At 42.2% G+C, this 15,000-nt stretch overlaps 1 protein-coding gene across 2 annotated transcripts in view; it reads left to right on the forward strand.

The window, feature by feature from the left end:
- Positions 1-15,000, forward strand: part of vta1 (vesicle (multivesicular body) trafficking 1) — a 94,064-nt gene that overhangs the window by 32,728 nt on the left and 46,336 nt on the right. For both annotated transcript variants that reach the window (XM_050057956.1, XM_050057957.1), the window contains exon 3: positions 3,905-4,032. In XM_050057956.1, coding sequence (XP_049913913.1) covers positions 3,905-4,032 — 128 coding nt within the window. The remainder of the gene's footprint in view (positions 1-3,904; positions 4,033-15,000) is intronic.

A 15,000-nucleotide genomic window follows, 5' to 3' on the forward strand; every position in this document is an offset into this window, starting at 1 on the left:
AAGTCTCTCTAGATCAGCTATACATTAATATTTACAGGTTTCCATTTAACAGTCACACACTCACCTGGGGGATACAAGCCTGGTCTGACTTGTTCCCCCGGTGATGGGCTTTATAACTGCATCGTTACCTTGGATACTGTGTAGCCAAGTATTAAATTTGAAATATGAGATATGTACACCTTACAACTATTAAATAAAGGTAAAATTACTGGCAAAATTATATTCTATATTACAAGATTTTGTTATTAGTGACCATTTAAAGCTCAACTGATGTATTTAATGTAACATATGAATATATGTTACATCTGCTTCTCATATTGTTCTAATACTAAACAAAAGAGTAATTTTAATATATAGTATGTATATAATTCTTAATAATAGACCCTAAACTGACTAGTTTATAAGCTTCTAGAGTCTAATGAATGACCTAATAAACTACAATATACAACAAGTGATGAGTCTGAGTCGTTTTCTCCACTTGATTTGATTTTATTTTTTTTTAAATGTCATCTCATTTGCATAAACCCAAACACACGTTTACCTTAGCTAGCACATCTGCAGCTAAGGATGCATCCTGGAAAATATGGAGTGCTGTATGCTCGTAGCAGGCAGCACAACTCCTAATATCATACAGTTTTCAGCTGAAAGTTGGGCAGCATTTGTAGGAAGTTCTCTGGAGTGGGTCAGTTTTGATACTAAAGAAAGCCAAGTTGCAGCAATAGCTGTAGAAAAATCTGATTTAAAGGAAAATGTCTCTCCAAGTGTGCCAGCTAATATTGGCTACCACCGAGAATGTTACATGCAATATACCAACAGAAGAAACATTGAGAGAGCTCGCAAGAGTAAAGAGAGGGCAATACAGCAGATTGGTTTGTACAACATTGTGGTTTTGACTTTGGACAGTACATTCAATTTCAATTTTCATATCATAAATATTCATATATCATACAGTGGTGAAGTATTCAGATCCTTTTGTTATTCATATATCATACAGTGGTGAAGTATTCAGATCCTTTTGTTCAGTAAAAGTACTAATACCATAGTCATCACATAGTTTGATAGTTAGATAGTTTGCGTCTGATTTCCTGTCAACTCCATGGTCTCTCGAACCAGCAGGCGAGGATCAAGATGTCACACATGTGTCCAGACGATGTGTAACAGCCTTTCAGTCATTCATTCAGTCAGTGGCGAAGATGAAGACGGCCCGTCGATGTCGTCCATGACAGCGGGGCCCGAGCAGTGCAGTCAGGATACTCTGAGCGTTAGCTGGGTTACTCACAGCACAGTCCGTTTATTCCTCAGGTTCTCCTCATCGGAAACTATGAACTGCAGCCTCATTAGTAAGCTGAGTTAGCTGTACTCATAGAGGCTGTACTGCGGCTAAAAGTCCGTTCACCTTGCTAGTGATGAATGCTAACAACACATCGGTGGCTAATGAGCTAATACACAACGTGAATAACTGTTCAAAACACTTCAACTAAGTTAACGTTAGAAACGTCTTCAGCTTCTCACGGAAGATATGCAGAAAATGTCCAGGTGAATACTGTCGGTTAGATAGCATAAAGACACAGACTACATACTGTTTACGGTTAACTCCAGTCAATTCCGGTCAACTCCTCTGAGCCGTGTTTACTTCCTATTTGGGCGAATATCATTGGCACACTTCAAGTCAGGTGACGCTGGAACTTGTTGTTGATTGGTTTGCGGTATAGTACGCCATAGCGTTTGCCTGATTAGTTTATCAAACGTAAGTTTAGTTTTCATAAAAATATGATCGAATTGAGACTGCCAACAAACGGAAACGTGTTCAGAAAAAATATATTAAGTTAACGTTAAAAAAGCAGCTACTCTATCGCTGAGGATCGATCATTTCAAAAACAAAAGCAGATAGCGACCTTCGGCCCACCGCCTATGAGTCTGATCTGAGAGCTTTAATGTTGGTCATCAGCTGACACTGATACTTACAGTTACATAGCATTAGAAGATATTCAGTGCTGATTATGTATCAACACATTAAGGCCCAGACACACCAAATCAACTTTAGAGAACTAGCAGTGACAAAGGCCCCCCGCTGCCTCACCTGACGTTGTTGTGTGTCAGCCAGAAAGTTGCACTTGAACACACCTCAAACACTGTAGCTGAAGGCCAACCAGCACGTACGTTCTGCGCCTGAGTCAGAGGAAATAACTCTCCACGAGAGCAGATGGCGACAGTCTGTATCCGTCATTCAGAAAGGGAAACAGGAAGAGCTTCTTGATGCTAGTTAGCCAGTTAGCACGTTAACAAAACAATCAGAACATATTTACTGTGGGCCAGTGATTTTAGCTCCTTGTTTACTTTCCTCACTGACGTTTCTCTTCTCATGCGCTGGGCTCAACTGACCATCAGAGTGATTTCATTCACTGACTGGCCCTGCTGTCGGTGGCAGCAGCAGTTTGTGGAGTTTGGGAGATGGCGTGGATAACTGAACAGTTGATTCTATCAGAGCTGATCAGATTGATGGATGAGAGGGGCAGCTGCAGCACGATGAACGGTTAAGTTGAACTTTTACCATGCCTGGCGTTCTGATGCTCCGTCTGAGCGCAGAGTACACTCTGGGCAATTTCTGTCACTGCTTTTCCTGTTAGGTGTTGCGGGGAGCTGAAACCTATCCCAGCTGACATTGGGCGAGAGGCAGGGTTCACCCTGGACAGGTCACCTCATATGAAGCCAGGATAAATCCGGAAGTATAAATCCCTGAAGGATAAATCACACACAAGACTTAAAATGCTATTTTAGTGGAGGCTTTGCTGTCTTCACAATTTGTTGTTTCTTATCTGTGAAATACAAGTAAATACAGGCTTCGTTTCCACTGAGAGAAATGGTGTCAGTATATAGAAACAGACAGGAGGTCTGTGTCACGTGACGCTGAGCGTGAGGGTGGGCGAGTCCAACTTTCTGTCAGCATGTTTTGAAAACACCCCCATTTTCACAGGTAACTTAGCCTGTCCCCCCGCCGCAGGAAACAATGGATTAATCCTGGAAAGCTGTTGATGTAGCACTTTTCTCCTTATGAAAGTAACACGGCGATTACTCGACTAATGAGAATTTGGTCGGACGAGAGCATAGCGACCAAATAATCGACCAGTCGACCAGGAGACTACAGCCCTACATTGCAACAATGCTCCTAATGAATGGTCAGCTCCAAAATTTTTCATTTTTTCATTTTTCAGCAGTTTGTTTCTTCTCTGTTTTCACACAGGTTATTACATAACAGGACAAAATTCAGCCTCTGATCAATCTCGCTCTCATTCGCTGTGTTTGAATCTTCCAAACTCTGACTCAGTGTTTTTATACGTTTATAAAGAGAGCACTTAAAAAAGATTTCAGCTCCACCATAACGCTGAAACTGTTTCAGTTACTGTGTCACGCTGATGACTATCGTTAGAGTAAAGTGTTGAAAATGAATGAAGCTGTGTGAAAGAGAGCTTTATCTCTAGTGTGTGTGTGTGTGTCCTTGTTTTTTCTCTTCTTCACGTCTCTTTTTATCTTGATTGCTTTTAGTGTGTTTGTTTCCTCTCCCTCGAGGCTGAGCTCTCCAGGCTTCACACACACACACACACACACACCCACTGTGTGTGTGTGTGTTCATGTGGATGTTTGTGTGTGTGCACTCTTCAAACATACTGATGGCATTTCAATATTTCATTTTTATTTTCAAAGTATTTAATTAATTTCAGTGACAGTGTTTCCTCCTCCTGTGAGTGCTCTGCATCAAACATTTTCCTTTCACAATAAAAGCCTGAGCCAATCACAGCCTCACTGAGAGATCCACAGTGTTTTACTTTGAAGAGTTCATCACCGGTGGATTAATGAATGTGATTGATTGTTTTTTTAATCAGTGTGTGTGTCGTTTGTTTTCCAGATGAAGAAGGAGCTGGGTGACAACGACTCCATCAATCAGGAGGTGGTGGGGAACGCCCACATTGAAAACTACGCCTTAAAGATGTTCCTGTACGCCGACAACGAGGACCGTTCGGGCAGATTCCACAAGTAAGGAAACATCAGAGGTTTGATATGTTCGGCTCAGGTGTGTGTGTGTGTGTGTGTGTGTGTGTCCTCACAGGGTCATGTGGGCGGAGTCATCTCTGTGTGTCCACCTCCAACTGCTCAGTGTGGTCCTCGCTCCCCCTAACACTGTGGAGGACTCCTCTCCTCTCCTCTCCTCTCCTCTCCTCTCCTCTCCTCTCCTCTCCTCTCCTCTCCTCTCCTCTCCTTCATCTCTTTTTTCATCCCCTTTTCTGCTCTCTTCCCTCCTTGTTTTCTCTCCTCTTGTTTTCTCTGGTTTCCGTTGTTTCCTCCCCTCTTCACTCCTTCCTTCTCCTCTCGTTTCCACTTCTCTGCTCATTTTCTCTCTTGTTCCCTCCTTGTTTCCTCTCCTCTGCTCTTGTTTCCTCTAGTTTCCTTTGTTTCCTCCCCCCTTCTCTCCTTTTTCTCCTTTCATTTCCTCTTCTCTCCTTGTATTTTTTCTTGTTTCCTTTTTTCCTTCCCTCTTCTCTCCTTTCTTCTCCTCTCATTTCCTTTCCTCTGCTCATTTTCTCTCGTTCCCTCACTTCTTTCTTCTCCTTGTTGCCTTTTCTCTTATTTCCTTTTGTCTGCTCATTTCCTCCCTTGTTTCCTCTCCGGCCACACTGCTCACACACCATTTTCTCATAGAATAGTGATTTCCTACGAATCTGTGCCCCACGAATGACGTTACGTCCTTAACGTACAGTTACGTTATTAACATAAAGTTACTGTGGCTAGGTTCAGGAAAAGAAACGTGGTGAGGACAAATCTTAAAATGTCTCTAAGCACGTAGCGCCAGGGGACAGTCAGATTTTTCTGTGTCCCATCCAACATCCCAACCTGCCTCCTTACAAGTGCTCAGGACTGCTTCCTTGTTTGCTGCCATCAGCACATTGGTCACATGATCGTGTTCCTCTGCTGCTCAGCTGCGAACATTTAGACACGGGTAACATGGGCGGTTTCAGCAAGAATATACAGTAAAAATCGGCTTTTGAAAACCATAGTGACACTAAATCACCTTTCAGTACAGCTTCAGTGTCTTTAACTGTCACAGATAGGGTGGGAATCTCTAGGCACCTCACGATTCAATTTAATTCCGATTCCGTGGGCAACGATTTCGATTATAAAACGATTCTCGATTCTAAGAAAATTTACACTAGATATTGAAAAACATTATTGTAATAAAGCTGGGAATACATATCCAGTGCATACAAACTGTATTTCTTACTGTGGTTGAGATGACTACACTCCACCAGTCTCCTCCGGTCCATCCTCCTCATCCACAAATCCCAACGGGACTCTCCTGTCCCTCGTCGACCTCCTCGACATTTCTCTTCCAGTATTTACAAACCTATAACTGACTATAACTATCTATGAAATATAAAAACACGGACTATTGCAAAAAAGATGAACGATGGCAAAACTACGAACTATGGTGAAAACACGACGAAAACACGGCAAAAAACACAGCATAAAAAAAGCTCTCAAAAAAACACAAATACTGTTATTTACAACACTAAATATTATTTACAAAGAAAACGCCACCCAAATTCCACGAAACACCGCTAAATCACTCCTTGTCAGCTGTCACTCTCCTCCTGCTGTGCTCACACTTCACTCCCCTCCTCCACAGGTAATGACGTCACTACAGTAATGTATCGTATATCAGCTTTCAGAATCCAACGGAATTACGTCGATAGCGTGAATGGTCGAGGAGTTATGGCAATTTGAAAAATAAATATAAAAATAAAATTAAAATCGATTATGAGTTTTCCACATCGATGCTCGCATCGTTCAAGACAGAATCTTGATGCATCTAAACATCTTTTTTTTTTTCCCCCACCCCTAGTCACACACATGAAAAAAATATATTAAAAAAATGTCTAATTTCATGTCCCTTCATTTGTTAACACAAGGCTCTTTATAGTGAAATATTATAATGACTGTGTTGTTGACAGTGCAGTGGCTGCACAGCTCCATAAAGGTTCATTCTCACTGCTGCAATGTGGAAATGTGTGACGGATTTGCGGAATATTCACGCAGCGCTTTTCCGCGTCCAAACCATACACACAGGCACGGTACAGACACGGTGCAGAATTTCACGTTGTTGTGTTCCAAGTCCGCGCAGTGTGAACAGGTGCGGGTGAACATGGACGAGAGCAGCAGCAGCAGCAGCGATCTAGCAAGCTAACGTTTAACAAACGTCAACATCAACTTTCTTTAGCACTTACCACTCTCACCGCAGCCACCAAGCTGGACAATGGACTGCTAGACATTGTCCATTAATTCACTGTTCATAAAATCATCCCGTCTTTTATCAAAAAGGACGGGGTGCTGTGAAACAAGGTTTGTCAACCTGTCTCTCATACTGTCCTGCCTGGCTGGATTTCGGACTCTCCCGGGTCTGCGCGTCTATAAACAAATAATTTCATTGGCCCAGCTGTGTAGTTCCGCCGGCGAATTCCGCGGGGGGTCAGAGTCTGGGCGGACAATTTTTCACCGCACGAAAGTTCTGCCCCGGTGTGCAAACTTCCATAAGAACCCATGAAATCAACTTTTATATTTTTCCACGAGAATCATCCGCGCAGATATTCGCCCTCAGTGAGAATGGACTTTAAGATGGTGGAGTACCAGCCTTCTATTGTGGAAATACAGTAGTTACAGCAGCAGGCAGCGCTGCAGCAGCAGTGTCAATATTCATGATGTATTTCTATGTTGAAAACAAACATAATCTGGGCTGCGTTGTGTTTTCTCCCAAATGTGTTTGCTGTTGTAAATTATAAATGTCCTTTCGAGTACACAGAAACAGGCAACAATTTAAAAAGTGGTGCTGTTGTTTATTTACTTATTTCACATTCACACATGATGACTTTTAAACAATTGTATTGTTAACAAAAGAGCCCCACCCTCAGTGGGAGGGCGACAGGAAAGAGCAACAAGCGTTAAGGAGACCAACACAACAAGTTTAAACAAAAGCAGAGGCAGACACAATGGACACACCTTAATGTAAAGGTCTTTTAGTTCCTGCAGAGGAAATGGTCTGATACATGTGAACAGTACAGGATTTAAAATATTATAGAAATGAGTTCTGCAAATGTTTAATGAGGAAGGAAGTGCTGCACACAGCACCTTTAACGTTAACAGACCGTTTTCAATGCTCACATCAGTCTGCACTGATTTCTTCACCCAGAGTTTCCCAGACTGTCAAGGGAACTGAAACGTGCTTTTCTAATCTCTTGGGTCATAGTAGTTTTATTTATTATTTTTGATATTAACATAGCCCACATGTTTGTCTCAGAGGGCTTTTNTGTGTGTGTGGTGTGTGTGTGTGTGTGCTTTCATATGAGTAGCCTACTTCATATCAGAAAAGTGTGATAAGAGTGTTTTGACAGGACTGAAGTGAAAGCTGGAGGACTGGGTGTGGTGTAAATCATGTCAAGGCTGCATTTGTTTTAACATTTCAAGTGCCAATAATTGTCTCATCATCAGCGCCTCCTTTTCCACAGAAATGAGTAATATGTTAGATCAAAGTGGAAGGAGAAACACGGAGAAGGAAGAGGAAGATATAAATAAAAGTAGTCTCACTTTGTATTTTAGGGAAATGAATCACAACTTGTAGAAAAACTCCCGCACACTGTCCAACTTGTAATATAATGATTTTAGTGCTGCAGCATTTCAGTAATAAAATCATTATATTACAAGTTGCACAGTGTGAGGGAGTTTTTCTTTTCTAAGTTGTGTTCTGCTCGTCCCTCTACTGCGCACCTGTGTGGAAGTAGATATGTGACATATTCTTTTATTCTGAGGGAAATTAATCAGCCAGATGTGATTACTGATGTGTTGGTCCCACAGATGGTATAAATAATGGACATAGCTACTGTGACGTCACCCATTGGTGTATTGACTCTCATCTTAAAGACCTGAATTTGGCATTTTGGCCATTGCCATCCTGTTTTTTTTGGAGCCAGAAGTGACCATATTTGGGCGAGAGGGCAGAGCTGTGTAGGAGTGAGGGGTGGATCGGACTGAGAAGCCGAGGACACTATCAGCAGACAGCTTGTCACTTAGAGTGGCCTTCCTTTATTCGTGCATAACTTTAAGCCTTAATAAAATGTAAACAGGTGAGTTATATCTAAATTCAGCCTCTTTACAGTTGTCATGAATGTTGAAATTAGCTACAGAGATCAAAACTGATTTTTGTACCAGGCTGTAAACATGTTTATTTCTGCTGTTAAGTCTAACATATTAACATGGGGGTCTGTGGGGACTGAGTTGCTCTTGGAGCCAGCTTCAAGTGGCCATTAGAGGAACTGCAGTTTTTGGCACTTCTGCATTGGCTTTTTTTCAGCCCTGGAAGTTACAGCGTGGTGGCCTTAATAATTTAACTCTTTGGCGTTATGTTTTCAGGTTGCCTGTCCATCCATCTGTCTGTCCATCTCCAGAACGCCTCAAGGGAATTTCCTTAAATTTGGCACAAACGTCCACTCGGACTCGAGGATGAACTGTTATATTTTAATGGTTATAGGTGAAAGGTCAAGTTTGTGTGACCTCATGTGTCTCATTCCTGTGAACACCTCAAGGGAATTTCTTTAAATTTGGCACAAACGTCCACACGGACTTGAGGATGAACTGTTATATTTTGGTGGTTACAGGTGAAAGGTCGAGTCTGTGTGACCTCATGTGTCTCATTCCTGTAAACGCGATATCTCAAGAACACCTTGAATGTGTTTTTAGTTTAGCACAAATGTTCACTAGGACTCAACAATGAACTGATTGGAAGGTCAGTGTGACCTTACAAAACATGATTCCATAACTCCATAATTCAATTTCCATAATTCATACACTAATTATGACAGAACTTGACACAAAATGTCTAACAGGATAACATAATTAAGTGATGATATGTTTGGTGACTCTAAGGGGGCGATCACACAGAAATGAGATGCTAGAGACGTGGACGCTTCAAAGATGCTTGAAATGCTTATTCAGTGCGCGCTAGCTACTGGCGTCTGACGCTCAAAAAGTTGAAAATATTTTAACTTTATAGCATCTACGCGCGTCTAAAAAGAAGCGTCTACAAAAACGCGCGTCTAAAAAGACGCCGGAAAAACGCCCGTCTAAAAAAATGCTTGAACGCCGGTCAGACGCGCTGTATCATAGGAAAACAATGGTTTTACTGGCGTCGCATTTCTGGCGTTTCATCTCAGTGTGATCGCTCCCTAAAGGCCCAAACATACTCGGGCGGAACGTACGCGGAGCACACTCTGCGGAGGTCCGCCTGGACTAAAAGCGGATGTCCGCAAGCCCTGTGCGTGCAAAGCTCAGATTTTATGACCGCGCGGACTCCGCTTCGCGCACCAGTGTACACAAAAGACTGCTCGGCATGTATTTTTCACGGACATTTTTACAGGAAACTACAATGCAGAAGTGTGCTCAACTGTGGAAGCCCAAATGACTGTGGACATTCCTCGCGGAGTCCGCTCCGCTTATAGTACGCCCGAGTCTGTGAGCACCTTAATCTAGAAACTGTGCTGATTGTATAGATCTTCTGTGTTTCACTGACATGGATGGAAAGTGTCAGAGAAACTGGACTGGTGCACAGAAGCATACAACCACGGGTGGTAATTCTAGTTTGATGAAAAGACCATCTTTCCAGCAGTGAAAAACGTCTTTAAGTAATTATACAAGTTGAACAAAAGGATTTCTTTCACTGGATGATTCATGATTCTTAAATGATCCTGCCCAGTTCAGTCCTTTCCTTCCACTTATCATCTGGAATATGATCTGTGGACATTTTAAAAGGTCTTTTCCTGACAGGAAATATCTGGGAATGAAATAAATCCTCAGAGAAGGAAGAATTTTTATGTGGCTTTCATATGGTAACACGATATCATCCAGGAGGGATCCTCCTATTTTTGTCCCTTTCCCCTCATTTCTTTGTGTGGGTGTGAAGCATTCATGTTTTCACGGACATGGATGTTAAGTGTAAGAGAAGCGTGACTGGTGCGTACAACAGTGGGGCAGTAATTCTAGTTGCCACTGGAGTCCAGTGGATTTGGTGAGAGCATAGATGTGGAGCTGAAGCTGTTAATGGCTTCTCGTCAGAAAGGGCCGTCTGTGTCAAAGTAAAGCAGTGGAAATATTCTCAATACAGCATCAGCTTAAACTGATTCTTTTTGGATGGATAAAATTTGTTTTGCTGCTGCCCTTGTCCACAGCAGCACAGTGCTTAGCTTCTGTGGTGGTACGTTAGCTTTCCGGCTAACAGGTGGGCGGACCAGGATATCACCCATGGCTATGTTGCATCTAAGGTTCGCCTTATTTACTGGAGTAGTGAATAACATTTCCATTGCATAAGAAATTTTCGTGGTGGTAACGATTGCATCAGCTGTCAGGTAAACCCTTAGGTGTTACCAAGGAAACCGAGTTATGGCTTGTGAAGAACTTTAGATTTTGATTGTAAGAAGTGTAAAAATATGAACAAATATTCATACTTTTTATTTTGTTGGTAAGTGACCATGGTATGAGCGGGTTAATGCCCTTCAAGGTGTCCATTATCACTCCGCTGCATGTCGGACGGTTCAGGCCTCCACGTCAGCCGTCATTACGTGATAATGGAAACCCCGTCGGGCATTATCTCTTACTTATATGTCTGCACATCTAAGAATCGGTTTTCTGCACACCCTTAACAGTGGAGCATTAAAGTGACAGATTCTTGCGGTGCAAAAAGTCAAACACAATCTACAAGATGAATTAAAAAAACACTCAGGTATTTGAGATTCATGGTCAAAACCAACAGGAGTAATGTTTCTGGTAGTCATGTATTAGATACAGTTTCTTCTTCATGAGCGGTTACACGTTCTGTAGGGGTAAACAGGGCATCACAACAGGAAGTTTAGTTTCCCTCCCTGTCAGTAAGTGTGAGCAGCTGGGCGATGAATGGAAGCAGGCGACGGCTCCTGCAGGCTTGTTTGTGGTATAAATAAGCGCTCAGAAGCTCTCTGTCTCCAGCAGGTATATTGAGCAGGACTGGGTAATATTTCTGTTCCGCTGAAGGGGAACACAAACAGCCTGCAGGTTTACGAGACGCTGCGGTGTGCGCCGACAGAACCACCACTCTGTGTGTGTGTGTGTGTGTGTGTGTGTGTGTGTGTGTGTGTGTGTGTGTGTGTTATGTCACCACAACACAGGTACAAACATAATAAACACACACTCAGGTATACACTCGAATACACATGTAGGCAGGTACACACAAGAGAGCACACATTGGCACACACGTCCACCTTCATGACGCACACACACATGTTGAGGCTCAGAGGTGAATGTTTATGGGAAACTTTGGTGGAATAAGAAACTTCCTCCAACATGTTGAGGCCACAGCTCACACACTGCGCTACAAGGAAGCCATTCATGTTCCTTACATGAGCAGTGTGTGTGTGTGTGTGTGTGTCATGATGGGAAATCAGCCCTAACAAGTGCCGGTAAATCTGGGCTGCGGCTACTTTGAACTCAGGAAGTCCTGAAGTCAGATATTCACCAATATGTAAATAAACTTATCAAATCACTTTGACATTGATAAGTGCAGCTGTTGTTCTGACGGGTTGCCATGGGATACAGGCCATTCCAAAGCATCTTTTGGTTGCTAAGCAAAAACTTTGTTGTTCCACTCAGACTTAGATTTTTGTGGTCAGAGGTTACTGTTAGCTTGTTTCTGTCTCAAGAACACAGTTTTTTAAGAAGGCCTTGAGGGAATATCCTCAAATTTGGCACAAACGTCCACCACAAGAATGAACTGATTAAAATTTAAATTACAACATGTTTTAGGCCACAACTTAAGAGTTCATACATTAATGAAGACAAAATTTCACACAAATGTCTAACAGGATAAAATAATGAAGTGATGACATTTTATATCCAGAGGTCAAAGGTCAGCTTCACTGTGACATCATCATGTTTTCTGGCCATTATTCAACGCCATATCTCAGGAGCAGAAGGGGAGACATTTGGTCAGATACTGAATTTGGTGACTCTAATCTTATCTGTGCTGATTGTATAGATCTTCTGCGCTGTCGGGGGAAGATGTGTGAAGCGTCCATGTTTTAGAATTTGCAGCTACTTTGCAGCAACATCCATATTTGAAGCACTGTTAACTGCCATGGCTTCATATGAGTCTGATCAGACAGATGTTTACTTCAGCTTGACTTGTTTGCAGAGCTATAAAACAGCAAGGTGGTAATTCTACTTTATTACTTTAATTTTGGTTGTTGTAAAGTTGGTCTTAAATTTCATACCCAGTAGCAGTAAAAACGTCCTCAAAACTCTTAACTTTAATTTTCCTTCAGCTGTACCTGAACCCTGTTTAGGTGTTGTCTTTTCCAGGAGGGATGCAGAGATCCCACTTTTCTCTCCTGGTATTTCAGCTCAGAGTGGTCGGTGTTACAGAGTACCCATTAGAACACCAGTGTTCTCTTTATCCCACACTTTAAACCTGTTTACCACACAGTGTGAAGTTATGTCAATGCAAGGTAGTATGAGGTCAGGATATGATTTGGCTGCTGTGACTGAGTGAATGTACCTTTAGAGCAGAAACACTGAGTTATACGACACTTAAAAACTTTATTCAGGATCACATCATGTCTGATACCGTATCCTTTTAATAAGGTCAGTGTGTGCCCAACATCCTGTTTTCCAGGTCTTTCAGGTTGTGTCATGGTTCAGTAAAAATGTTTGGCGGATTACAGGTCAGTAAAATGAACAGTAGTTTGTTCTTGTTTGGTCACTAAGTCCACTTTTAGACAGTTTCCTAAAGAACCAGTAGGGATCCTCAGATTCTGGTATTGATCAGCTTGTTTTTGCCGTGGACTACTAAAGTTAAAACATTTATTTGCTTTTAGATTCTGTTTATGCCTGTGTACTGGCATCCGTCTGTCCCATTCTTGCAAACGCGATACCTCAACAATGCCTTGAGGGGATTTCTTAAAATGTGGCACAAATGTTCACTTGGACTCAAAAATAAAATTTGCTGGTCAAAAGTCAAGGTCAGTGTGACCTTGCATCTGTCTCATTCTTGTGACCACTATATCTCAAGACGGCTTTGAGGGAGTTTCCTACAATGTGGCATAAATGTCCACTTGGACTCAGTAATGAACTGATTAGAATTTGGTGGTCAAAGGTCAAGGTCACTCTGACCTCAAAGAACTCCTTTGTAATTATGACAAAATTTCACACAAATGTTTGTGAAATGCGAAAAAGATTGAATCACTGTGACATTGTGCCAACAACAGTAGCAATCATTTCCAGGTGGACAACTTGAAATTGATTTAAACTGCGGTGATATGTGAAGTTTGCAAACTTCTTTTTGCCTCAGCCCCGGCGATAACTGTGGCTGGAGGCTTTATGTCTTTGGGTTGTCCATCCATCTGTCCGACCCATTTTTGTGCACATGATATGTCAAAAACGCCTTGAAGGAATTTCTTCAGATTTGGCACGAATGTTCACTTGGACTCAAAGATAACCTTATTAGATTTGGTGGTCAAAGGTCAAGGTCAGTGTGACCTTGCATCTGTCTCATTCTTGTGACCACTGTATCTCAAGACGGCTTTGAGGGCGTTTCCTGAGATGTGGCACAAATGTCCACTTGGACTTAAGAGTGACCTGATTAGAATTTGGTGGTCAAAGGTCACTGTGACATCATAACGTTCTGCACAAAATCCGTCCATGTTTTCACAGCCATGTCAACTGTAAGTGCAACTTAACTGGAGGCATAAAACTGCGAGGCGATAATTCTATTTTAATGAGTTATGAAAGCACATTTTAGTTACAATCCGCTGTACAGTAGAATACGTTGTCAGTGATGTTCATTTGAACTCAGCACATCAAATATGAGAGTTGTGCTTTCACATCGTGCTGCAGCCTAAAATCAGCAGCACTCCTCTGTCACATCTCAGCTGGACGGATACTTTGATGTCAGGTCATTACACTGTTTCACGCTGATAAACCAAAACTTCTCATAGCGTTAGAAACACAACGGCTCCATCAGCTGTTGGACCGTGATGGCAGATCAAAGAAGATCAGAGAAACGTCTCCATGGCACTGTTAAACCGTATGCTAACAGGCAAGCTTACCATGCATGGGGAAAAAAATAATGGAACTTCATATTTACTTATTGGAAAAAAAAAATCCTTCTCTAAGTTCATTGATGTTCTGTGAGCTCATTTCACATGACCCAACATGACGACCTGACAACAGGGATGTGAAAGGTTTAGTGCTGATCCCATAAAGACACATAAACTGATTATAAATGTGCTGTATTGTGACATATTTTGCTGTCATGATATAAATTTAAATGTTCCTGTAGGGAAGATCTATCCATACAGCCCACCCTGAGTACTGAGTGTGGACACCAGTTATTTTGTTTGCAAGCTGTTCTCTGTTCGTTTGTTAATAAGCACAACTTCTGAATATTCAAAGCCATGTGTGCGTGTGTGTGTGTGTGTGTGTGTGTGTGTGTGTTGTACTTCTGTGGCCAGAAGGGAGGGAAAGCTTGTTCTTATGCTGGGTCGTCCCTCCTGCTGCTGTTGCTGTAATCACAGCAAGAGCCAAGATCTCTCATCTTTGAATCCTGCCAACACTCACTCAGTGTGTTCGGTTCAGGTCAGGTCTGTGACTGTCAGCTGTTGAAACAGGATGTCTCTGCAGAGGACAGAACGTGTCTGATTTGTGAGAAATTGAGAGTAAAATCTTTTTTTTGTTTGTTTTATCATCCATGATGTTCGCAGAGCTGAACTTTGTGCTTCATCACAAATGACTTGCCACGGGTGCCACGAAAGATCTTAGGTTCCGTTGATGTAATTGACCTATGGCTAAGCCACGCCCCCCTCCACTCACTCGGACAAACTGTCAACATTCAGTGACCGGCGCTATGGCAGGTGTCACAGTACACGGCATTTCTCA

This window comes from Epinephelus moara, chromosome 12 (assembly GCF_006386435.1).
Source record: "Epinephelus moara isolate mb chromosome 12, YSFRI_EMoa_1.0, whole genome shotgun sequence".
NCBI lineage: Eukaryota > Metazoa > Chordata > Actinopteri > Perciformes > Serranidae > Epinephelus > Epinephelus moara.